Source organism: Haliotis rubra, unplaced genomic scaffold (genome assembly GCF_003918875.1).
Source record: "Haliotis rubra isolate DU_JTF1 unplaced genomic scaffold, ASM391887v1 Scf6, whole genome shotgun sequence".
Lineage (NCBI taxonomy): Eukaryota > Metazoa > Mollusca > Gastropoda > Lepetellida > Haliotidae > Haliotis > Haliotis rubra.
This window is the reverse complement of record NW_025767301.1, coordinates 3,667,564-3,695,517: the sequence shown is the minus strand read 5'-3', so window position 1 is coordinate 3,695,517 and position 27,954 is coordinate 3,667,564. Positions and strand designations below refer to the sequence as shown.

The 27,954-nt window shown below is 38.2% G+C and overlaps 2 protein-coding genes across 5 annotated transcripts in view; one reads left to right on the top strand and one right to left on the bottom strand.

Annotated features, from left to right (window-relative positions):
* LOC124255285 (cilia- and flagella-associated protein 61-like) overlaps positions 1-27,954 on the top strand; it is a 95,278-nt gene that overhangs the window by 50,391 nt on the left and 16,933 nt on the right. For both annotated transcript variants that reach the window (XM_046689154.1, XM_046689153.1), the window contains exon 25: positions 13,912-14,036. In XM_046689154.1, coding sequence (XP_046545110.1) covers positions 13,912-14,036 — 125 coding nt within the window. The remainder of the gene's footprint in view (positions 1-13,911; positions 14,037-27,954) is intronic.
* On the bottom strand, positions 251-27,915 carry LOC124255286 (adenosine receptor A3-like). 3 transcript variants are annotated; one of them, XM_046689155.1, is made up of 2 exons: positions 27,693-27,915; positions 251-3,777 (listed from the first exon to the last, which is right to left on the bottom strand). In XM_046689155.1, the coding sequence occupies exon 2, from the start codon at positions 2,936-2,938 to the stop codon at positions 1,943-1,945; it is 996 nt and encodes a 331-aa protein (XP_046545111.1). In that variant the 5' UTR covers positions 2,939-3,777; positions 27,693-27,915; the 3' UTR covers positions 251-1,942. The 3 variants fall into 3 exon arrangements, with proteins under 3 accessions (XP_046545111.1, XP_046545112.1, XP_046545114.1); XM_046689156.1 differs by lacking the exon at positions 27,693-27,915 and adding an exon at positions 23,889-24,035; XM_046689158.1 differs by lacking the exon at positions 27,693-27,915 and adding an exon at positions 23,921-24,035.

Here is a 27,954-nt window from a genome sequence, read left to right as displayed (position 1 = left end):
TGTGAGCTGGGATGCAAGATGTTCGCAGAAAGGAAAAGGGAACTTTAATTGTTTCTTCTGCAAATGGATCAAATATTTTCTGGTTTGATGTTTTTTCAAGAAATACATATCAAAAAGATTTCATAACTGTATAGAATGTATTTATGAAAACAGACCCACTACAAATGTTTTTAACAATGAAACTAAAAATAAACTTCATACAAAAATATTCATTTCAACTCTTGTAAAAACAACTGTCACGTCTGTCATGCTGGGTGCCGTTGTACTAAACAACCTTAACGCTAAGACTACCTTAAGTCTATGTTAAGGTATGGGAGTTACGGTTACCTTAGCGCTAAGGTTGTTTTGTACAACGGCACCCAGATCATTAAAGAAATACTTCCAGTACAGCCCATGTAAGTCCATACAGTAGTTCTCCAGGCTAGATTCCTACAGTTTCAATGAAAGTGGAGAAAGTCTCTATTCTAATGTTTCATTATAATTATTTCAGATAATTTAAAACTGTTTCCTTCAGTGAAAAATGAAATTTGGGAGACTAGATGACTGCTGAGTGCATTAAGGAGAAAAATACTGATATATGCTAAAGTTAGAACAACTGGACATAGAGTACTCTAGTTACTAGTGGCGTAGTACCATCAGCTTGTCAGGTTTAACCGCTCTTGACCTACACTCTACATATCTGTTTGTACAACTGCCTAGAGCCAAGAGTTGCTGTAAATAAATATTTGTCACTGTAATTACTCCTCCTCTAAATGGCGCTAGATGTTATTTGACAGTTCTTTGCTCCTCCTGTAAGTCATAACACCCATTTCCTTGGTCTCAGGCTTGCCTTTCCCATAGAGAAATATTTAACATGGTATGTGCTACTTCGTGAAAATACATAAACTTTAATGATAAAACAAGAACTCATTCTGCACAGAAAATATTTGATGGATAGAAAAGAAATGATACTTCCTTTTAGAGTTACTTCTCTGTTTGATAATTTTGTAACATACAGCTAAAACTGTTGTAATTTGGTAAGAGGGGAGATATTTATGTCAGTGGCATAGCAGACAATTTAGACTAACCCCATGAAACTGGCTTCTACAAAGTCGAGGCTTCTTGCAGTTACAGTTACTGACTATATTGTGTGCACTAGTTGACTGGTGTACCTTCAGATTGATTTCCTTATCTGATTGTGTTCAAATCCTGTACTCACACTACCCTTGCAATAGCACAATACTGTTATCAATGTCAATAAATGAAGAAATATCTTTAAATATGTACATATTTTACATAAATATTTGAGAACAAAGTAACAATGCTAAATCACAATGTGTCAACACAAATATAAATACTTCTTCTAAAACAAAACAAACAAACATATTCCGGACCTAGCCCTGTTTGACAGCAGCATGGATAAATGGCACATTCAATTATTAACACATGTTGAACATTTAAATCAGAAATATGATGGCGTGTGTATTCCGGGTCACATAGTTTACACTTTCATTGTAACTGAACAGCAGGAGGGGAACATGGATAAATGGCATCATGACTGTGAGATGTAGTTTCAGCTGGTTTACTTGTTGTTTGATGCCATTCAGCAATATTTCAGCTTTTTGATGACAGACTGTAAATAATCAAGTCTGGACCAGACATTTCAGTGACTGATGCTGTAACAATCAATATGGGGTACAATGACACAAAATCACCAAACTTGACCGTCTGATCCATTCGGTCACCTCTTTTGACCAGCATAGGTTGAAGGTGACCAATTCTTACCCAGAATTCACTGGTTAAGATGGACTTGTACTATTGGAAGGGACTTGAGCAAGATTAGGTCTGAACACTACGTTTCTCTTACCTGGGTTACACCAATATCCTTACAGTGCTAATAAATACATTTGTTCTAACTTCTGTCAGTATTTTGTCGTGACAAAATCTGACGTTCGTCACACTTTCAGTACTTTACCATTGTTGATGGAACGGCGCCATTTCTTGTTTCAAGATTGTCACGGGTCATGTTTGAGTTGTTCCCTGAATTTTCATCAGTGTTCAACTGACCAGTCCTGGTACCACAGAAGAATATTTTCCTGAAGGCGTTCTTGTACTGTGTGTTTCCATAGGCATACAGGAAGGGGTTTAACACAGAGTTAGCATGACTCAACACAATTGCTGCCAACAGGAACTCATAAGGGACGGAGCATTCCATCCCACATATCAGTGTTAGGGTGTTACAGATGTGCACAGGCAGCCAGCATATTGCAAAAAGTCCAATAACCATGGCCAGAGATTTAGCTGCTTTGATTTCCTTCATAAATTTCTTGTTCTTCTTCTTTCCCTCAGCTGCCACCTCGAGGGCTGCGATCTGTCTCATCTGTCGCTTGACGATGATGAATATATAGATGTAGATTAACATGACAATTATCAGTGGCGTAATCACAAAGCCAAAAAAGTTAAAATACACCATGTAATTCATGTCAATGACGTCTGTGAAACCACATGTCTTGTAACCAGTTTGTCCCAGATTCCATCCGAACATCGGAACCAGCCCGATCAGGATCGCAAATATCCATGTGACAACAAGGGCCATGATGGCACGGGGAATGGTCATGACACGTTGGTACAGGAATGGATGTTTGATGGCGACAAAGCGTTCAATCGCCACGGCTAAAAGTCCGAAAATTGACACTTGAGTAAAAAGAATTATGACAGAGTTTATGAAAACACATGCATAAAAGTCCATGCTGAGATTGAGAAAACTGAGAGCGGCACATGGTGCGACTACAATCCCCACAAAAAGGTCAGCCAGTGCCAAACTCGCAATGAAACAATTTGTGGTCGTCTGTAGCTTGGGTGTCTTGTAGATAGCGACAAGGACAAGGCCATTGCCTACCACAGATACAAAGCCTATTATAGTCTCAAATGTTATGTACAAGATCGCTCGAGCTTCCATTGCGTTGTCAATCACTGATTAGTTTCTTGTAATTGATGTTTCCATCAAAGAGATACTTTTCACTTCTCGTTAAATTTTCAAGGTGAAGCTTCTTCAACCGTGACAAACATGTATTGCTGCTTTAGAGACAGATATCCTTTACCAAATTAGGAATCTGTGTCTATGTAACCATGTGAGCTTAATACATGTATTTGTACATAAACATTGGTAGACAAATGTAAATTGCGCCACAGCTGAAATCGACAGGCTAATCCATAATTTGTTACCACATGTGTACACTACACACTCCCAACTGATCTGTTATAAAACATCAACATGTCAATGTTATATGTCCACAGACCATCCTCCTCATTGTCATAATCCCCTACTGTCCAATCACGCAAGCAGGAAGTCTTCTCTGTGCATGGCCCTCGGTTGGTCAGCCAGCGACTGACAACATCAAAACAACCAATTGCTCACTGTCAACAAACTAGTTCACTGTGATTGATGTCAGTTTTCAATGAGCTTACTGGAAATTGTTTGCTTGGATTTAAAGCCAGCAAACATTGATATATATAGGAAGTGCCAGTTGGCATTGGGTTCTTGGGTCAGATAATAGGTCGTCAGTTTCAAGTGACTTGACTAATTGGTGCTTGTCAGAGGAAGTGGTGACACTGCTGGTATTTGCTCTTCTCCTCGGGGTGTGTGTGCGGCACTTGGTCCCAGGGAAAATTGGTATGATGAGCGGGAGGCACCGAGGAATATTGGCCACTAATGTGGAATATCTGTATGGTCAGTGTTCTTCTCTGTCTGGAGTCTTGTCTCTGGCAGTATCAGTTATCCAGCTTTCATAAGTCCATCTGAAATACATGGTCAGGCATTGTTACATTTGCAGTGTGGTAAATATTTTGAGCATAATATAAAGGGTTGACTTTAGCCAAGGTTTTTCAAGCACTACTTTGTATACTTATTTTCTTTATTTACATTTTTAAATGAGCTTGTGTAATACAGATTAGTCTGTTTGAAAACTGTAATTATGGATAATTTGCCCCACCTATTATTGAATTAAATTCACATGTATGGAAAATTTGGGGGTATAAGATATTTAGGCAAGAAGTAGGGACCCCTTCTTGTAGATCTGCCTGGTTGTGCATATAAATTAGAACTTCTATTCAGATTGGCAGCATATGAACATGGTAATTTGGCCAAGAAGTTTAACTTATCTTGGTAAGCTGCAGGTTTATCATTAATTGTTTAATAATGGAACAATAGTTTATTTCCTTCTGGTGATTTAACCACCTGTGCTAGGAATATAAGAGACCAGTGAAACCAAATCATCAGTTGCATCATTACATCAACAGTTTCATCATTAGATCATTACATCACCAGTTTCATCATTACATCACCAGTTTCATCATTAGATCATTACATCACCAGTTTCATCATTACATCAACAGTTTCATCATTACATCACCAGTTTCATCATTAGATCATTACATCACCAGTTGCATCATTACATCACCAGTTTCATCATTACATCACCAGTTTCATCATTAGATCATTACATCACCAGTTGCATCATTACATCACCAGTTTCATCATTAGATCATTACATCACCAGTTTCATCATTACATCAACAGTTTCATCATTAGATCATTACATCACCAGTTGCATCATTACATCACCAGTTTCATCATTAGATCATTACATCACCAGTTTCATCATTACATCACCAGTTTCATCATTACATCATTACATCACCAGTTTCATCATTACATCACCAGTTTCATCATTAGATCATTACATCACCAGTTTCATCATTACATCAACAGTTTCATCATTAGATCATTACATCACCAGTTTCATCATTACATCACCAGTTTCATCATTAGATCTGCGCATAATGATTTAGAATGGCAAAAATCTATTCACAAGAATGTATGCCAAAAGGATGAACTTTCCACCTGTCAGCTTTCACTTCATGTTGGGCTATTTCCAGCAGCTCCAGCCATTTGTGACTACATTTCACAACTTTGAGGTACAATCGAGCATGCTCTTTCTAAGAAGATTTGAGAGTGTAATATGACTCTTACTCAGAAGGTGTTGAACAGGATGTTCCAGGTGACAGTTGAACTTTCAGCAAGATTTATGGTGGACAATAAACATGTGAAGGACATTTCCAAATTTGATGCATCAACAACAACACAATGTCTGAAGCAATTCCCTATTTGAACTTGGACCATATATTCCTGTGTTTTTGTCTAAACAGTTGACTTGCCTTTGCGTGTGTTTGTGATGGCTGCCACTGATGGGGCAGGATAGACTCACTATGGGTTGATTCCTAAACACATGCTTATGATAAAGGTAGAATCCTACCATGGATTCTGCAATAAGACAATTATAAGATTCTTATTTCTACTGATGATGGAGATATTTTTAGCCATTGTATGTGGTCAGAGTAAACAATATCCTTTTCACTTTGACTTGACACTGTATATAATTCACATCTTTCCTACCTCACTGATTGAATGAGCTGAACATCATGACTGAGGAATTATTAACACATGATTTTCAGTGTTAAGCAAGGAAGTCCTGAGTGCTATAACTTAAACCTTAAGCTTTAGGGATTCTCTTTAAAACTAAAATAATATTGCATGGACCCCTTTAATTTCAAACACTGATTACTATAATAGTATTTTCCTTTACAACATAAATGTTATTTTTGAAATAATATGACAAATTCTCAAAGTGATTCATAGTAGGTCTTCCAAACAACATGTAAATTGCCAACACGTCTCGTGTGTCCAAGGTCAGTGTCTTTCAGCAGTCAATTAGTGAGATGTCGATTCTATTCTCCACCTCTTTTAAAGATCTTGCTATGTACCTGACTTGTCAATGGGGAAGTGTCTGAACTCTGTGAATCCTGTTATTACTATCTCAGGGCTATCGGAAGCACATGTCCTCCGCTGACTGAGGTTTTGACAGCCACACAAGTGCAGTCTCGACTACTGTCCTGTACAGACCATTGCAACTGTTTGCTTCAGATCATCTGATGAGACTTCAGCAATGGACGTCAATGGATACAACATACCATCTCAGATGTTGTTACTAATTATTATTATTATAGGATATTTATATAACGCACATATCCAGGCAACTAGTGCATGCTCAAGGCGCTGGTATTTGTTCCCTCGATCATTGGATGTCAATCTCAACGTCACATCGTATTATCAATCTCAACTCCCTGGGGAGTATACAACTCTTGCAGCCACTAGGCGCTACCGAGTTATTGTGGCTTCTCATCCTATCGAGGCGCCCATTCACAGCTGGGTGGACTGGGACATGTAGTCACAGTAATTTGTCCAAGTTCACTGCACGTTGCTGTACCCGCAACTAGGTGTTCGCACATATTCCTGTGGCCACCATCTGGTCATATACCAACGGATTCGTGGGTTCTTTTAAGTGCACAGGGTTGTGTACTGTACACTAGGGGTTGTGACAACACTGAAAGAGTCTACACACAAAGTTGACTCCAAGGTTTTTACACCCGGTCACTAAAACATGGGTCTGTTGCTATATATCCTGTATTGAGAAACCTGCATGGGTTCTTGCCACCCTACTACTTATTTCTCAAAAAAACAACCCATGCTGGTACATGAGATACAGTTATATACAGTTTTCAGTATGTATGAGTGAGTGAGTGAGTTTAGTTTTATGCAGCTTTTAACAATATTCTAGCAATACCATGGCAGACTACAGTAAGTATAGTTACACATTGTACCCATGTGGGGAATCTTCGGTGTGACAAGCGAACGCTTGAACCACTAGGCTACCCCACCACCCCTCAATTTGTACAAAATGGCAACACAACAAAAATAATGAAAATAGAATAAGCAGATTGTAATTGATTACACATGATCACAGCATTAATACAAACCATTCAGATGTCATCAATAGTTGTCAAAACAGCTTGGGACATTTTTCATTTAAGAGATGACATCACTGTTGGAGGAAATATGCTCAATCAAATAAATAATGAAACATATCTCCCACAGCAATTGAATCACAGATTGACAAGGTGTCATTGACTGGTTTCAGTAGGTTATCTGTGATTGCGTGTTCTGAATTGTGATTTTGATTTTGTCAGTAAAAGATTTCTTTCAAATGAAATTTGTTACTTTAGACACTTATAATATGACCCTTTCTAGCTTAATTCAGCACCTGATTTTCAATTTTGAATTGAAATCTGTATATATTTTCAAGCACTGACTTCCACCATCGTGTGGAACATACCACTGGGTTTTGAAATACATGTGATAGACTGCAGTTATCAAATACATTCTTAATAAAGTCTGACCATGGTATATTCTCAAAGGAGAGTAGAAACCTAAACCCTGTCATATGGGTGACAAATAACATTGCCATAAAACTGGTTGTCAATCCGGTTTAATTTTTGTGTCATATTTTCTTAACCAGGGTAAAAAATCTATCCCACGTTCTGGAAGTATGTGCTATATATAGACCAAGTGCCTATATGTTATCAAATGTTTTTTTAAAATGTACAAATCCTGAATAGGATTTTGTTTTTAAGAGTTGCAGTATTTGCATCCTCATTAACACAGTTTCATGTCCAGTAGAGAAGCCTTTTCTAGAGCTGTATTCCATGCAGGAAGTTGAAGTCCTACAGCTTCCTTTGTCATTTCAATTAGCTGTGACCAGGAATGACATACCCGGCCATCTGTGAACTGGCCAAGCACTCTCTCAGTTTAAGGTTTCACGTTATAAATGTGCACAATGTATTATGACTGATATTGACTTTTTCTGTATGCGCTGTAAGCATGTCGTCAGTGTGGAGTATATTATTTTTATCATTTACTGACTGAGATAAATAAATGCAGTAAAGAGGGTTCAGGTAGCACAATAGGCTGGCTAGGCTGAGACATTATTTCAGGGTCCTTGAGGCCTTACGAGTCTAGTCAACCTAGACAGTAAATGGGACTTCCTCCAGGAAGCTATGCTTAGTCAAACCTAGACTAAGGCTTAGTCTCTGAATATATATAATTTTGATAGGAACAAACAAGCCCATTTAAATTGAAAAGGAGCCCTAGGGAGACCAGAGATTCAGAAACTGTACACAAGGCCTCCACTATAGCTTCAGGTCACCCAATGTGCTTGTTAATTAAGAGTTGACAGATGAAAATGTGAAGCAAGATTCCAGACCACTGGTGAGGATGTTGGTCTGGCCAGATATGTTTACTTTGTAACCCGACCCCCAAAGTGAGTTAGTTTTCTTGCAGATGTTAACAGACCCTGAACCTGAGGAAATCTAGACTTGCTTTATTTAGGGCTTTAGCACTGCAGAGAGAGCTGGGCAGTAGGGAAAATAATGTGGTTCAGGGACTGTGAGACAGACTAAGTCAAACCTACTAAAACCTTTTTGGACGACCCAGCATGCCAATAGTGCTGTGTTCTTGGCAGCAATCCCTGCCACTCTCTTGACCGATCCTAAGGCACTAAAGGGGGAGTTGGACAACTTGGTACTTGAGATGCACGCATGATATTTCATAAGCAAGGTTTGCATGTTTGCCATGTTTTTCCTGAATCTTGTCAATCACATTACAGTCAAAAGAGACAGAAAATTCAATGATAGAAATAATTTCGTTGGTTTTATCGAAAAACAACATGGTCAGGTGTGTTGGTGTGAATACGTTTGAGGTACTGTATTAGGCCTATTCCTAAGAATTATAAAAATTGTCATTTTTAAAATGACACCCTCATACATTCATGGTTGTACTATGGATGGAGTTTGGAGTCAAAACACCAACATGGTGAAGATAGTAACCAAATTATCGCTTAAGATACTGTGTTTGTGCCAAAGCTGGGCATCCGCCAACAAGGTGCTGGAGAGTCACATTAAATTCATTACATAATACTTTCATATTTACAATTTGCCGTAAAATCACACTTTGATGGTATTAAGTGGGAAGTGAGTGGCCCTGAGTGGTAAACAGAAGCCTTCTGTTTCACTTTTCAGGCCAACTGCTTTCATCCAAGGGTTGCTCTTCTTCTCAACACACTGCACATAAACTCATGAGCACATGATTTCATATGGCACTTCACTTGGTTATTACTATTACTGTAAAAGTACTTACAGTATCAGCATTGATCTGTGCCAGCTCATAGGTATATATCATCCCTGTGTATATGGGTTTTGCCGTACACCTTCATTCACACCCAACCTCCCCTCTAAGTGGTTGGCCTACTGTCAGACGATGGATGATTATGGGACTTTCAGGAGGTAGGATGGACTGTATAGCTGTGTTGATTTATCTACTTAGTCCTAATTGTCATTAGCAATTGTCCCCTCACAAGTCCATATAGTTCCCTCCGTTATCTCATTAGTATTGAGTTAGGAACCATATTAAGTGGATTGGTGACTCGGCATTGTTAATTGTGTTTGTACAAATTGTTGCATTACACATGAGCGTGGTACCTAATTAAGTGAGACAATACTGTTTAATTAGAGAAGTCCACTGCCAAGGAAAAGGGTTCTAAAAATTTGGGAACAGGGAAGAATGATGATGAAATCCAAGATGTGTATTTGCCTGTTCAATAAAATGAAGTTTATTTTTTGAGATGAGTGAAATATATAAGTAACTTTGTACTCTAATTCATGATTTCATAAGATTGCTGACTCTTCATGTACCCATGTGTTTATCATAATAGATTTGTTTCCGAAGTGATATGATACAGTACACTAAATAATTGACAATGAGCGTGCAGTGATATTTTCATGTAAAGCCAGACTTGTTTAATAGCTAGAATATTGAGAATATTGAACAGCAAGCAGACATTCAGTCATATATTTGATGCAAGTAAGAAAATCTGTGAATCAGTATTTCAGGAAACCTCCCAACAAGATAGAGTCAGTGAAACCCGAGGAATTTTTTTTATGTTTTTAATTATGAAATTGAGACCCTATGTATCTATATAGATTTGATGATGACTCTGCTGTTGATTTATTGTGACCTACTTAGAACCCTGATAGGTCACAACATCACATGGTAGGTAGTGTGTGACAGCAGCATCAATTACAGCTAAATATAGTTCGACTAATACACATACTTGCTGTCATCTAATGATATATATATCCATAGATGAAAGGATGAACGGACCAGATATATATATATATATATATCTCCCTCTCTTTCTTCTCTCACCCCTCTGTCCTCTTCTCTTTTCTCTCTCTCTCCTCTCTCTCTTTCTTCTCTCTCTCTCTCTCTCTCTCTCTCTCTCTCTCTCTCTCTCTCTCTCTCTCTCTCTATCTCTCTCTCTCAGATAACCATATAAAAATTTCAAGCACCATCTCACATTCAGTCATTATATGATGTTTATGTGGCAACTGTCAGAGTTATTACTCTCTGGACATGTTCATGTATTTATTTTGGACAAATCGTTAATATCATCATTGATTACGCAAAGGTTACAGAATAGCTACAAGGAAATGGGACAAATTGATAGTCAGTTTGCCATCACTGACATTTGCACGATGCATGTTCACTCTGCTCCTACTTCACATCACCAAGACAGTAAAGTGCAAGGTGCAAACACTCTACAGCGTCGGTAACAATAAATCAGGAACTTTATAGTATCATATCCTCCTCCAGTAATTACAGTTCTATTCAAGCTTATGTTCCGGCCCCTGGACGTTTTCCTGGGGACTGACAAGTGATCATTAAACAGTAGATCATTTTCATGAATTTAATATCCCAATGCATTAAATCAATTGTTGCATTACTTTGTTTTACATTGTGAGGTATCATTTTTCTGGGTTGATTGTAGAAACTGACATGTTTGTTTTGTAAATGACAACTGCAAATCCTGGTTTACCTGTGTTTACCTGTGCTGACAGATGTTTGTTTGATGGTCATATGTTGGCATTAGTAGTTTTGTTAGAACATATATGCAGAACTTGGAACTGCGGCAGATAGATACAATCCCTGGGAGTTGACAACTCTAGCAGAAATCTGGTCCCCTATAACCAATTGATTTTGTCAATTTTGAATGAAAGCATTACTTAGATTGTATTGTATTTAATTAAAGACAAAAACATTTGTAACAGCTCACCTTATATTTAGATTTTCTTTGCGCTCCCTCAAAGGCAAGTCCCGCTTTAGTGCGTGTTTTCTCAGTATACATAATGTCTGTATATGTAAGTAAATATTTGTAATTGCCAGTGACTGCAGTCAGAAAGGGTGTTAATTACAGCATATTTGCCATGTCAATTTCATGTACATAGCAGTGAAAGCTGGATCAACACACCTCTGCTGTACACACTGTCAACCCATTTGTTACGCAGGCAATTATATTAGCGTATATCTCCACCTTGCAGTGTTTATGTTTTCTTCAGTTTACCTTGTTGATTTCTCAGCTATTAGTTTGTCAGGCTGCTTTGCTTACCTGAGTATTTTTATGTCGTACGTGTCCGATTCCTTGCCACTGTTCTTGATTTTGTGTTAATTATGGTGACATATTGGTTTTTATTAAAGTTATAATAGGTGATAACTCTGTATGTACTGAACTTTAGCATAGTAGTTATTATAGGTGATAACCCTGTACATATTTACTGTAGTTATACTTTATTCAAATAGCGTACATCTTTCACATCATTGCCAAATTTCAGTTTGGCTAAACTCACACAATCATACTTTAGAGGGTCATATTTTTCAAAAGATGTCCTCTACACTGCCAGTTATCTAATGAGCAGTTGTGCAGGAAGCAGTGTTAAAACTGATCTACTGTACAAGCGTCACTAGGAATATATCACTTTGTTTCCACATGAGCAATACCACATGATAACCCTGTGTGTATGGACTTTTCAGTGTAATTATAATGGGTGATTTCCCTGTTTGAAATCAATCATATTTTGATTGTATATTGATCAAATGTAGCCTAAAGCCATGATTACTAAGTAGATTTTAAACAATCAACTTTGAAATGGTAAAGCCACGACCTGATAGATTAAAAAGAAATTAGTTGTCAGAACCTGCGTTCATTTAATTGCAATAACCGTCGAGATATGCCTCCGAGGGACGGATGTTAATCAAGAATGTCTACCAGCCTGAACAGTGACAACATGTAGCATGTTTGAAATTTTGCTAGACCCTAGGATACAAGTAACATTAACAGAACGGTTCTGGGCAAGTGCTAATTTCCATCTCTGCCTCTTATGTACAAAGAGTTGCAATGTGCATAACCAATTTACAGTTACCATGACAGTCTGTGACTTTAGCCACTGGTCCTGAGCCTAGGTCAAGTTCATAATTTTCTCAGTGTAGTAAGCTCAGCAAATTTGAGTGATGTTAATATATTAAGTGTAAACTGTATAAGAAATATTGTCATGTGACAAGTAAGGGCTAGCTGAGACAAATGTTTTGATGGGGTAGCCTAGTGGTTAAGGCGTTCATCATCATGCTGAAGACCGGGGTTGGATTCTCCACATGAGTTCACACACTTCCCCACAGGGATATTGCTGGAATATTGATTAAAGTGGTTCTCACTCACTCACATTCCGACGACATCATTTACAGCCTCAACTTTCAATAATAATAATAATAATAATAGTTTATTACTGTGTCATATGTTACATGTAGTAATACATTTTGGCACTTTACCTCATACAAACACCGGGCCAGTTCTGGCCTAAATGACACCAGATAAATACATATATTTTTCAGTAAAATTGAATAAAAAGTATTATAAAAAATATTCATATATATATATACATCAATCACATCCATTCACACTTCATGATCTCTCACAACTGTTAAAAGGGAGCTATGTTATTAATATATTAATATTCAATGACAATAAACCATAGAAAGTGTGATGCATTGAACAACTCACAATGCTGTGCATGTGTTTATGTTATTGTTGTGACTGGGGCACCATGTGGGTGTGGCCGATATTTAATGACAGATTCTCATTCTCACAGTATTTGCTAAAACCAGTTGTTAGGTCAACAATCCTGTGAGCATATCTCATTATATTTTTCAAATCATACCTTTCTAACATGTAATAGTATCATACAAGCTGATTTTGTCAGCAACAAGATCAAATGCTACTTGATGTATCAGTGACAGTAATGATGTCTGATGTAACTCCCTATTCTGACTTGTACCATACATCCCCATTCAGGTGCCAGTGGTGAGGCAGGACACGATCCCCTTTTGGCAAACAAATGATATCATCACTATTTCATAGTGATTCATAAACACATACTCTGTCATCATATCGCATGATGACAATCACTAGATAGTCTGGTCCAGAGTCGATTGTTTACAAACAACATTGTACAGCTGTAATACTGCTGTAACAAATACATACTTGTGCTGTAGTCAGAATTGTAAAATCGCCTGTTGCTTTTAGCAGAGATTTCTTATGGATGTGGAAAGGGTTTTGTCATTTCCGTCTATCTGTTTCTATTTTTCAGTCTAGATTGAACAAGTTCTGTGAAGGAAGCATAAATGACCTTGAGTTATGTGAAGAAGCCTTTTGTAGCCACCTGTCTTTAGGTTATAGTTTTGTATATTGGTTTACAGAATTGTTAACCCATGAATAGGAAAGCAGATAAACCAAATCTAAAAAACTGTTACTGCCCACTGTCCACCCAATCAGGATGGTCAACTACTGGTTTAGTTCAAGTACCACAGATGCTCAGTATCATGTTACCTTCATGCCATGCCAGAAAATCTCTTATGAAGTACAGTGGGAGCTCTCAAAACCTGCAGCCCTCCAATCCGGCATGCTCTCAAGATCGGCACTAGAATTTGGTCCCGGCAGAAGCTAGTTAATTTATGATCATTTACATGCCCTCTAACCCGGCGTCAGTCTATTCCGTATTTCTGCACAACAAAGAATATCTCTATGAAGTATACCCTAAAGGAAAATATTGTTTTATTTTATGTTTTGATGAAAATTGACTTTCTTATTAGCTGGCAGGTGAGATGCTGCGCTTGTTCGACCCCACGGTGGAACCCCAGTCAGCTCCTGGAGAGGAACCCCTCAACCTCATCCCTATCTACCGTAGCCCCAAGATACAAGGAGGAATTCTGCCAGGTAAGGTTTCAGTTGGATAACCAAGTGGGGATTGAACATAATACTGGAACTGTGAAATGTAGCAAGAATGTCAACAGGTTACTCAGAGAAATTTTGGCTTCAATCTGGTTGAAGAGCTGATAAATGTTACGGAGACCAGGAACTGTCCAGTTTGTGGCAGTTTGTTGTAGGTCACATATAAACAAGGACAGTACTTTGTTAACAAGGAAGTTGTTGTTGTGCATTCATTGCCCCAATAAACGTCAAGCCAAACAGATGTGAGTGTCGGATGTAATAAGGATATTGGCTTGATCTGTTTGTGCAAATGTATAAAAATATTTAATATTGTATCATTACTTGTTCAACCCTCTGATCCAGACTGCCTACGGATATATTGCATTTTATTACATTTACACATCATAGTCTGTATTTTTATTGGTTGAAAAAGTGTCACATGAGTTATCAGATGACATGGCATTGCCCTGAAACCCCTCTACCATGCAACAATCAAAAGTAAATTACCCTGCATGATTAAGCCAATAAACTCAAAGGAGAGAAATGTTTTTCAAGCAGTCAGTGAGAGCATAGTGCAAAGCTTGTTGTGAAGCAACATCTCCCAGGTAAACATATGGCGGCTTGATTCATCATTGTTGAACTTGTTGGTTATTACAAACTCAAAGTGAAATATTGTTGATTATATATTGTGTCATAATACAATTATTGACCACTATTTGGGCAGTATCATGATACTAATTCACCTTTGTGATTGGTTAACAATAAATTAAATGTAACATTTGTAAGGTTGAATATTGAATATTTATTTCACAAATATTGATGATGAATTATTTATGAGATTTGTTTTCCTTTTGATACTGTGCCTCAGACTATATCTGGAGTAAGAAGGTTGTCAGTTTACTAAGGTCTACTTTACTTTGAATAAAATTCATGTCCTAGTTATAATTTGTATAATGTGAAAAATATATGTTTGGTAATTTATGGATAATTACTTACTAATGACATGATTGTTAGCATTGTTAACATGCTAATCTTGATGAGAGGTTGGCTTGATTGTCAGCCCCATCTGTTTGATCATGATTTGCTTTCACAAATTGTAGGGGCCTTTTAATGACCTTTAATAATTTATCCTTTGATAATTGCTTTAATCATGCAGATCAATGGCTCAATCAGTTATTTGATCAGTCGCTCCTCTGCTAAGATTCTGGAACATGAAGATCTCTCTGACATGTCCCCTGTCATCCATGGTTATGTGTATATCACGACGATGTGTTGATATGTGTAATATGAACAATCTGGAATATTAACACTTGAGAACATTTTGAAGTCTGAAAGTAATTCCATTAATGTGAAACTAGAAAGAATATGTGATTGCTGTTTGTATAGCTAGGGTGATGGGAATGAATAGGTGTTCAGAGAGCATGCGAGCACTCAAAGTCAACTGGAAGACTTATGTCCAGATGGACTCAGACTGACCAAAAGACAGAAAAAGATAGTTAAAACAAGGACTGGTTGACTTGGAGTCTGTGTTCTGTGTCTGAGTGGGTGATCCCTGTTAAACCTGCAGCCAGGAATTTCATTTGGCTAGCAATGAATAACCGAGAGCATAAGTAGTTCAAACTAGTACAAGCAGCCACACCTACATACATAATATTTATGATGTTTGCAATGTTAACAGAAAGACTTCAACATCTTCCATTCAATATCTTCAAGTGCAGGTACATAGAACTGTGAATCAATAGTATTGTTTAGATGATGATTGTCAGTCAAATATTAATATGTCAATGCTGTTCCATGGGTTATTTACAGTATACATGGTAAGGATATGTGTAGAAACAGAACCAGGTATCCAGGGTAATCAACTTTCAGAATTTAAGTGCCAGGTCAAGCGTACCTTGTTACATCCCTGTGATGACAACAGTTTGAGAGTCAGGAAGTGACAAGATTCCAAAACTATAGCTGCAAACCTCAGAGGTCCAAGGAAAATATTAATCTGGGACAATGATTATACCCATATACAAACTCCTGTATGACCGCTGATGTAGGGACCTGCAGCTGTGTTAGAAGTGCTTCCCTTTCTATGCTGGTCATAAGAGGCGACCAAATGGATAGGTCAGTCTCAGTGTCTTGTTTCTGCATGTGCTTGTATGCATGTGCTTATATGCCTGTGCTTGTATGTAAATGTGGCATGGATCAGTGTTCATGATGTCAATCACTGTCTGTGTTCAGACTTGACTATATACAGACCATCATTACACAGCTGGTATATGGCTTAGTGCTGATTCAATCAACATAAACCACACATACAGATCATGTCTTGAAGTGTACAATGTAGAGGCTATTCTAAGTTTAAATTAATCAGTACTGACACAACCCAGGGTTTCAATGTGTTGTTGAAAACACATTGATAAGGACACTTTGTGGCTGACTTGTGAATGTCTGTAGGAAGAATATCACCTGGTGCTGATAGACAGCAGGCTGTCCTCGGGGACTTTACATTCATTTCTGTGCCAAAAGGATGACTGGTGTCATGAAAGTTCTTGAGCCAGTAGCCAAGAATCACAGTTAGGCTATCATTATGTTGAAATGGGGATGACAAGAATAATTGGTTTTGAGATTTGTTTCTTACTTGGAGACATTTCTGTTTTGGTGTCTGCTGTTCCATGTTGGTTCTGAAGGTCACATTGAATGCTTTTAAATTTTTTTCTGACAACATAAACCTTTTAACTTGCCATTGACACTCTGGACTACAGAGAACAGTCTTCATGTCATATCACTGTATAAGTGTTTCTTATGGCTGCAGTTACAGGTCTATCTACATGCCATGTAAAATTTGTAAAAGGATTTGCTATGTCAGTAGGTTCAGGAGTGTGAGATACCCCACCAATGTATAAGGATTTGCTATGGCAGTAGGTTCAGGAGTGTGAGATACCCTACCAATGTATAAGGATTTGCTATGGCAGTAGGTTCAGGAGTGTGAGATACCCTACCAATGTATAAGGATTTGCTATGGCAGTAAATTCAGGAGTATAAGATACCTTACCAATGTATAAGGATTTGCTATGGCAGTAGGTTCAGGAGTGTGAGTGCCCTACCAATGTATAAGGATTTGCTATGGCAGTAGGTTCAGGAGTGTGAGATACCCTACCAATGTATAAGGATTTGCTACGACAGTAGGTTCAGGAGTGTGAGATACCCTACCAATGTATAAGGATTTGCTATGGTTCAGTAGGTGAGATACCCTACCAGAGGTGTGTGAGTTACCCTACCAATGTATAAGGATTTGCTATGGCAGCAGGTTCAGGAGTGTGAGATACCCTACCAATGTATAAGGATTTGCTATGGCAGTAGGTTCAGGAGTGTGAGATACCCTACCAATGTATAAGGATTTGCTATGGCAGTAGGTTCAGGAGTGTGAGATACCCTACCAATGTATAAGGATTAGCTATGACAGTAGGGTCAGGAGTGTGAGATACCCTACCAATGTATAAGGATTAGCTATGGCAGTAGGTTCAGGAGTGTGAGATACCCTACCAATGTATAAGGATTTGCTATGGCAGTAGGTTCAGGAGTGTGAGATACCCTACCAATGTATAAGGATTTGCTATGGCAGTAGGGTCAGAAGTAACCAGATACCCTACCAATGTATAAGGATTAGCTATGACAGTAGGTTCAGAAGTAACCAGATACCCTACCAATGTATAAGGATTTGCTATGGCAGTAGGGTCAGAAGTGTGAGATACCCTACCAATGTATAAGGATTTGCTATGACAGTAGGTTCAGGAGTGTGAGATACCCTACCAATGTATAAGGATTAGCTATGGCAGTAGGGTCAGAAGTAACCAGATACCCTACCAATGTATAAGGATTAGCTATGACAGTAGGGTCAGAAGTAACCAGATACCCTACCAATGTATAAGGATTAGCTATGACAGTAGGGTCAGAAGTAACCAGATACCCTACCAATGTATAAGGATTAGCTATGACAGTAGGGTCAGAAGTAACCAGATACCCTACCAATGTATAAGGATTAGCTATGACAGTAGGGTCAGAAGTGTGAGATACCCTACCAATGTATAAGGATTAGCTATGACAGTAGGGTCAGAAGTAACCAAGATACCCTACCAATGTATAAGGATTAGCTATGACAGTAGGTTCAGGAGTGTGAGATACCCTACCAATGTATAAGGATTAGCTATGGCAGTAGGTTCAGGAGTGTGAGATACCCTACCAATGTATAAGGATTTGCTATGGCAGTAGGTTCAGGAGTGTGAGATACCCTACCAATGTATAAGGATTTGCTAATGTAGTAGGTTCAGGAGTGTGAGATACCCTACCAATGTATAAGGATTTGCTATGGCAGTGGTTCAGTAGGAGATACCAGGAGTGTAAGATACCCAGTACCAATGTATAAGGATTTGCTATAAGGCAGTAGTAGGTTCAGGAGTGTGAGATACCCTACCAATGTATAAGGATTTGCTATGGCAGTAGGTTCAGGAGTGTGAGATACCCTACCAATGTATAAGGATTTGCTATGACAGTAGGTTCAGGAGTGTGAGATACCCTACCAATGTATAAGGATTTGCTATGGCAGCAGGTTCAGGAGTGTGAGATACCCTACCAATGTATAAGGATTTGCTATGGCAGTAGGTTCAGGAGTGTGAGATACCCTACCAATGTATAAGGATTTGCTATGGCAGCAGGTTCAGGAGTGTGAGATACCCTACCAATGTATAAGGATTTGCTATGGCAGCAGGTTCAGGAGTGTGAGATACCCTACCAATGTATAAGGATTTGCTATGTCAGTAGGTTCAGGAGTGTGAGATACCCTACCAATGTATAAGGATTAGCTATGACAGTAGGTTCAGGAGTGTGAGATACCCTACCAATGTATAAGGATTTGCTATGGCAGTAGGTTCAGGAGTGTGAGATACCCTACCAATGTATAAGGATTTGCTATGGCAGTAGGTTCAGGAGTGTGAGATACCCTACCAATGTATAAGGATTTGCTATGGCAGTAGGGTCAGAAGTAACCAGATACCCTACCAATGTATAAGGATTAGCTATGACAGTAGGTTCAGGAGTGTGAGATACCCTACCAATGTATAAGGATTTGCTATGGCAGTAGGTTCAGGAGTGTGAGATACCCTACCAATGTATAAGGATTAGCTATGGCAGTAGGTTCAGGAGTGTGAGATACCCTACCAATGTATAAGGATTTGCTATGGCAGTAGGGTCAGAAGTAACCAGATACCCTACCAATGTATAAGGATTTGCTATGACAGTAGGGTCAGAAGTAACCAGATACCCTACCAATGTATAAGGATTTGCTATGGCAGTAGGTTCAGGAGTGTGAGATACCCTACCAATGTATAAGGATTAGCTACGACAGTAGGGTCAGAAGTGTGAGATACCCTACCAATGTATAAGGATTAGCTATGACAGTAGGGTCAGAAGTAACCACATACCCTACCAATGTATAAGGATTAGCTATGACAGTAGGTTCAGAAGTAACCAGATACCCTACCAATGTATAAGGATTAGCTATGACAGTAGGGTCAGAAGTAACCACATACCCTACCAATGTATAAGGATTAGCTATGGCAGTAGGTTCAGGAGTGTGAGATACCCTACCTATGTATAAGGATTTGCTATGGCAGTAGGTTCAGAAGTAACCACATACCCTACCAATGTATAAGGATTAGCTACGACAGTAGGGTCAGAAGTGTGAGATACCCTACCAATGTATAAGGATTAGCTATGACAGAAGGGTCAGAAGTAACCACATACCCTACCAATGTATAAGGATTAGCTATGACAGTAGGGTCAGAAGTAACCAGATACCCCACCAATATATAAGGATTAGCTATGACAGTAGGTTCAGGAGTGTGAGATACCCTACCAATGTATAAGGATTAGCTGTGACAGTAGGGTCAGAAGTGTGAGATACCCTACCAATGTATAAGGATTAGCTATGACAGTAGGGTCAGAAGTAACCAGATACCCTACCAATGTATAAGGATTAGCTATGACAGTAGGGTCAGAAGTAACCAGATACCCTACCAGTGTATAAGGATTAGCTACGGCAGTAGGGTCAGAAGTAACCACATACCCTACCAATATATAAGGATTTAGTAACTTGACTGTAGTAACTGAGTTACTGTCTGAATGTTCCTTCACATTTGCTGAAGGATTTGCAGTGATATTTGGTTTAGAACTGTCCAGACACCCTGTCATTGAAGGAGGAATTACTCTGGCTATTATTATAGAATTATCTAGATGTCCTATCACTTATGTATGTTTGTATAATGACAACAACAACTAGGGTTAGGAACCATTCAAACATCTAATCATCACAGACTTGGGATGACATTCTGTTGCTGTTTAATATCAATCATTGTAGTCCTCAGAATAAGTAACATTTTGATTAAGGATTTTGACAGATTTTTAAAGAATAACCAACGTGATACAATCAAACTTACAACCCATTAACAATCCAAGCATCGTGGAATGCCCAAAGGGCATAATATTTATGACACTCTAACAAATGACTATTTTGTTAATCAATATGTAAACTGGCCATTGGTGATACAATTTGTCGACGCAGGTCAACGTGGGCTGATGCAAGCCTTTAAGAGCTTCAGAATTATACATGTACATAGATAAATGGAATCTAGACAACATGCTGTATTGATTCAGTTGTTACAAGGGAGCAGAGCAACCTTACTGAGACCGTGGAAATAAGGTATGTTTGCAATAAAAATAATTTTTGGAAAAATCAATGTTTATTCTATGTGTATGAATTCAAAGTGGCCATGTTTCTCACGTGTGTCTTAGCAACCGCAAGCAACAAGCATTTTCTGAAAGTTCCTAATGAAAAGCTCTTGGGTTGTTCACTCCTCTGTGGAAACACATTGTGTTTGTGTGTGAAATCTAAAAAGTTTGTAGGCAATCAATTTAATTTATTCACTGACTGATGCATTATGTGTGGGGGGCACACAGAGCGGCATCTGCATTGAAATATTTCAGTTTTATATTTGTTTGTAATACTCTCCCATTAGGAGAATGGGGAATATTTACCTTAAAATGTCTCAGTAGGTTAGTTGTTCAATCAAGTTCAGTAACAGTATATTTATACCCTGATACTTCAGAGGCAAGGGAATGTATAGTAGCTAAGTGAGGAATGTGTTCAATACCCTTTATACCTGGGTTTGTTTGCTTCAAATTTGAGGGGACGGTGGGGTAGCCTAGTGGTTAACGCATTCACTCATTACGCCGAAGGCCTGGGTTCGATTCCCCACCTAGGTACAATGTGTGAAGCCCATTTCTGGTGTCCCTAACCCTGATATTGCTGGAATATTGTTAGAAGCAGCTTAAATCCAAACTCGCTCACTCACTCACTCAAATTTGAGTCACAACGTAGTTGTTGAAAACCTCTTGTAATTTTTCTGTATGGACAACACAGAAGACGTGTTTACAGAGGGGAAGTGTTTTAAATTTTTCTTCAAATTTTCAAGAACTACAAGACTCCTGGTCAGTAGTGTCGCATTGGTTGATGTTTCTGACAATCGCATTCTATATTTTGTGCATATTGCTTGCTTTTCACCTAATTTTCCCGCCAAAAATCATAATGTCACAAGCATGTCTCGGAGAGGCATTCGTTGGTTTCACATTACTTTTCAACTCGCTGTCATGCAGAGCATGTGAAAAATATCCACTGGCATGCTTCCGGTTTTGTCGTATGTTTATCGATAGTGTAAATACACGCTAAATAAAAGCTGTTATGAAAATTATTTACGTTGTGACAACTGTTCATAGCTGAGTACATACATCCATTTGCCTCTGCTTTTCAATAATTGATATCCTATTTTGGTTGCAATTCCATCAGAGATGTGTTTGTTTAGTTGTGAGAAGGGGATGTGCGGGAAGGACGGTGGTGGTGACATGTCTTTATACAAGAGCTTGTTAACATAACTTAGCTATTTATTTAACTAATTCCGGCCTCTTTTCATAAATTGATTGGGATCAGTTGTATTCGACATAAAACTATATATTAGTTTTGATATTTGTTTTCTTTGGAGTGTTTACGCTATTGATAAACATACGACAAAACAGGAATCATGCCAGTGGGTGTATCAATGTTTTTATTTTATTCACTGTTACTCGTACTCATAGAAAAATGGGCATGCCAAACAAGTAGACTGTCAGTTTAGTAATAGGTGTTTAGGCAAATGTTGGAATATTCTTGATGATGTTCATGTCCTACTCTTAATTTGCCAGAGGGTTACCATGGGTGAAGTTGTATCATACTCACTGATGGTGTGGAGTGTTTCCCTCACAACATGCCCTGAAGGGAATATAGTTGTGTGCGACATCTTCCAACAACTCGGATCATAGTACTCTCTTGACCAAACTTGCACAGAAAATCTAATTCTAGTATGATGACGCATCTGAAAAGCCATCAGTTCTAAAAATTGGGATTGTGCTCTCAATTCTGACACAGTTACCCATCAGCAGTTGTAGTCAAGTAGTACAAGCAAAAACATCTCCCTAGGGTTATTTTGTCATGTGTTTCTGTTGCAAAAATACCGAATGAAAAAGAGACTGAATTGTGCCATTTTCAAGGGCTTCCATTGATTAATGCTGAACATTAGGCCTCATGGTTCTATAAAAGGGGTAAAGAGTTCTCATTTCTACTGTGGTTGCTTTTATCCAGAGGCAGTTGTATTCAAATAGTACATGAAAAAATGTCAAGGCCCTTGAGCAAAATGTTTTAAAATAATTGTATTAAGGATTCTTCTGATTCTAAAAGGGGAAAAAGTTGGAAGAAAATACATGTACGCATGAGAAGCGCTGTTGTCTTTCCGCTGAATAGAAAATAGAGCTTTTACTGCCAAAGGTTTTTCTCACAATAGCCTTAACTGCATGATGAAGCAAAAGGTTAAACAACTAGCTTAAACACTGTCTGCATGACAACACATTGAGATAATTTCTTGAAGAACGAGAAGAAAAAAATATTTGTGTCTCTGTCAGCATGCATTGAAACACACTATGTTGTGAAAAAACATAAAGTTGTTTAGCTTCTTTAGAGAAAATATTTGTTCATCTCAAAGCTGTAGCTGATAAGTGTCTTTCAGGATTTCAAGTCTCACTGCAGGATGGGAAATGTCAGTCTGTTGCAATCAACCATTGTACAAACAGTTAATGTATTTTTAAATACTGCGAGTCAAGGTACTAACATTTGATATGATCTGAAAATTTCAGTTTTTATGAATCCAGAAACATTTTACTAGCCACATTTTATAACTTCAAAGAATGACTGTACAATTAAAATGCATGTGTGATGTTGGAAAAATAGATATTCTTTAGAACTGATTGACACTTCATGTGAGGAACTGCTTCAGTGATGAGTAGCTGATCAATCACTGGTCTGTCACAGGCCTTTACATTGCTAACACTGGACTACTTACTGGGGATGACGACCATTTCACCAGTCAAATTGCGCACTCTCAATTCTTTCTCATTTTCGTGATCTTGCTCGATATAGACTGAGCTAATGGTTAGGCGTAAATGTGAACAGACAATGAACCTAGAAATGAATGAAATATTGGAAGATTTTGTTTCTTTTAAATTGTCATCCTAAATATAATAGAAAAAAAAAATCAAAGGTGAAAAAAACAATCTAGACTTGCCAAAGTAGTGTAGACTTTCTATTGCTAGAAAGTTGTAGGGTATTTTTGTGGCAGGGTCGTATGAGTGACTGATGTAAATGTGACACAATGAATAACGATATTTAGCAACACACTGTTGATGATGATGTCAAGGAATTGAAAACGTTAAGAAAGTAAGTCCCACAACCTTGCCTGCATGCTGACAAACACATCACTGACCACATCAGGTGTCGGGGAAGTGTCCAAGAATCCTCGGTGACACCTGGGCTGACAGTGTTCCACATGCAACACTAGCTCCACGACCTTCACCATACACAGCCTAACATTCCGAGCCTGTGACAGGATCCAACTGTCACTCAGCCTGACCCTTGACATAAAAGCTAAATACTTCCTGTCAGACTTCCAAGTTCGGAAGACTCTGGTGGTTTTATCCTTGTCAACACCAAGGTTGCTATTCTACTTCAAGCGAGGAATAAAGTATTTGTGACAGTTTAACTTTTTGCACTGTCTACTGTTTGGTATGTATTTTGTGATTTATTACTAATGTGCAGGACAGTTGACTTATAATATATATAATATATATCTTCCTGTCCTTGTGCTCATTAAATCCAAACATGTTTACTGGGTTGTGAAGGCATTGAGGAAGTATGGCTTGACTGAACACATTCTGGCTCACAGTCCAGGTTGCTAAAGTAAAAGGTTTGTACTTATAGTGTTTTAAATAGCATGTTGTCCGTAGGAAATCACATCCTTTTGATGTTTATATATATTATAAGAAGACTACATGCAGTATTTCAGCTGCATCCTGGTGACCTGTAATTTGGTCATGGCGAAGCAAACCAGTGGATGATAACGTGAGGACTATAAGAAGCTATTAGTTTTAGAATGGTATTCCTTCATTCATAAGCCCCCAAAACTAGGGATTGTGAAAACTTTTGCTGAGTCCTGAATGTTCTCCAGCTGTTTCCAGCTGTAATTGTGAGATTAAGATGGCAGTTAATGAGTGAGTGAGTGAGTTTAGTTTTACGCTGCTTTTAGCAATATTCCAGCAATATCACGACAGGGTACACAAGAAATGGACTTCACACATTTTGCCCATGTGGGGAATCAAATCCGGGTCTTTGGTGTGACAAGCGGATGCTTTAACCACTAGGCTATCCCACTGTCCTGTCAGTAAACGAACTAACATTGAATTACAAAAGAGCATCTCCATCAAATCCATATGAACAGAATGAGCATTTTTGGTTTTGTAGTGATATGTTAATGATTTGGTGCTGTATTTTTGAAACTTTGCCTACCAGTTATATTTATGCCATGAAATAAACTAAGGTTAAACAAATATATCTAGCTTTCAAAGAGACAAATTGTACTGTGGTGGATTAATGTGTGCATACTGGGGTTGGTTGGGGGTTTACGGCGACCCCACCTGTGAAAAATCCCATATAGTGAACCTCCTCCATTAAAGTAATTCTGCATCCTTGATTGAATGTAGGTGAGTACTCAAGTGTGATTAAAGCGGAAAAGCTTTACAGCACTTCCACAAATTGATAGTGACAAAACACAGTCATTCATTTGCCCTGTTTAAAAAACTGAATCAAATGTGGTGAGGTTACACTGATCCACAAACTGTATCTCTCTGTGCGGCCACCTGAGGTTTTCAGATCTCCATTAATGATACATGGCCATTTGGTGTGCGTTGCTGGAGGCCAGATATACACAGCGATATTGCATGGACATTGGGCACATAATGGTTCTATTATTAGTCTCGTGTAGATTCGTTACTTAACAGACCCGTAGTTTGGAAACTGTAGTATGTTAGAGAAGCCATAGCCTGATTGCTAGGCATGCAATCTAGATACGTCAAAACTGGGTTTTGGTCATGTACGTATGTCTGCGAAAATGACTAGTACTAGTTGTAGCATCTAAATGTTTAAAGGAGTGAGGCTCAGTCCAATGAATTTATATTTCAATATTTTTAAACATCATGTTGTCTGATAGGCATCAAGTTGTCTGATAGGTCCCAGTTTATGTCCATCTCTGTAGTATTCAATGATATCCTTAATTAATCAAACACAGTCTCACATAGGGTGCTATGTTGTCTGAACGTTAAAGAGGAACTAGTTTCAGGCACTTTTGCAGTTTGATCAGACTAATGCTTAGTCTCTAAATATATATAATTTTGATAGTAACAAATAATCCCATTTAAATTGAAAAGGAGCCCCTGTGAGATGGTAGATCCTGAACCTGAGGAAATCTAGACTTGCTTCATTTAGGGCTTTAACATTGCAGGGAGGGCTAGGCAGTAGGGAAAATAATGTGGTTCAGAGACTGTGAGAGCGACTACAGTTTGAGTTGAGACATTTGAAACGATTTTCATTGCTTAGTTTTTCTGACTGACTGACTGACTGAGTTTGGTTTTACGCCGGCTTTTAGCAATATTCCAGCAACAACATGGCGGGGGACACCAGAAATGGGCTTCACACAATGTACCCATGTGGGGATTCGAACCCGGGTCTTCGGCGTGACGAGCCAACGCTTTAACCATTAGGCTACCCCACGCCCCTAGTTTTTCTGAAATTGTATGATGTACATGACTCTAATAACTATATATTATTAGTATATATTTACATTGCCCAGTTTACACAGAGATAGAGGCTAGGTTTCTCTTCAGGAGATAACAAACTTTTTCGTGGAACACTCTAGTAGTATGGAGATGTACCAACAACAGAATAATGCCAGCTGACACGGTACTTTTCTATCAATATTAGATTCACCAGGGATTGGGCCATAAAATGGTCTGTTGCAGTCAGAGGCATTTATTGAGATTTTAAAGCTTTAAGTTGCTGGATTTAGTCAAGTATTTTTACAAGATCATGTTGGATTACAAGTAAGTGTGAGATGGATGGTGGAATAAGGTCCCTCTGTAGGACTGGAAGTGGACATGATGCTGTGGAGCATAGTTTGTACATTGCCTCTCCACTTACAAGTCAAATCTACGCACTATATGTACACACAATACTATAGTAACCTTCGGCCTAATGAAATACCACACTCGTCATTTGTGATAAGTCTTTTAACAATTATGATAACCCAAATTGTTTTTTTAAAGTCAGAACTATATTAAGTTGGATTATGTCCGTTGATAAGAAATGACTTGTGTCACTACAAAACGTATGTTAATGTGCTTATAGGCCTTATAGACTAACGGTAGTATGACCAAACAAACTATATCGTCAATACCGTGCATGTGAATTGTATATAACTGATACAAATAACTACCAGGCAAACAAAAGTATACGCTTGTAAATTGGAACTGATAAGCAAAATTTATACAAATTTATACAAAATTTATCAAAATCTAACCAGGCTAAAACAGTTGTTGAAGCATTGCAAAGCATTAAAGGCCAAAGCACAACTATGATATTTATATCAAATACTTGACAATGAAATAAGTGTTTGATTATATTCTTTCATCATTGGGTGTATTCTTTCTGTTGTCAAGCAGTGTTTAATGGCTAATAACCCTAAATTAGCAGAGGTTCTTTATGATTAGGCTGTTCTAAATGTTTTGCTGCTGAAATGTTAATGATGGAAAACAAATCAACAGTAATATGTGACCTTTGCTGATAAGTTATTTTAAAATTTAATCATCTTCTACATGAACAAAATATTTTTAATAACCTGCAATTTATTGTATTTCTTCAGAAAACTGTAAAGTTTGTGATATTCAACAATTTTCAGAAAGTCTCTGGAAATAATACAGAAATAAAAATAATAATCATCCTCAAATAAGTAAAACAGTGATGCAGCATAGCTTGAACAGTGATAATATACAATGACACCCCTAGCACCCCTTGCCCTCGGGTTACTGTTAACATTATAAAATGAATCATGCTACCAGGTTTATGTGCCAGTCTATATCATTGGAAGACACTTTAAAAATTCTTTCAAAACACATACTGCTTGTCTGCAGAATCTGTGGACGACTTACCTGTCTGGTGTGTTTGTCTCCGTGGTCCAACAACATACTTAGTTTCCAGCTGGCTCCCAGTTATCAGTACGGAGTGGACAGATGTGTAGTGTCATACTTATACTTCCAAGTTACGAATGAACTCAAAGTGTCCCTGTTATATGCACCAGTTGGTAATTGGACTACCTAAAGCAGCTGTCATCGTGCGTGATAAACGGCAGCAGTGGTTTGGAGTTTTATTCAATCAATATTGCTCCATTTGACATGAGCACCACCGGAGACT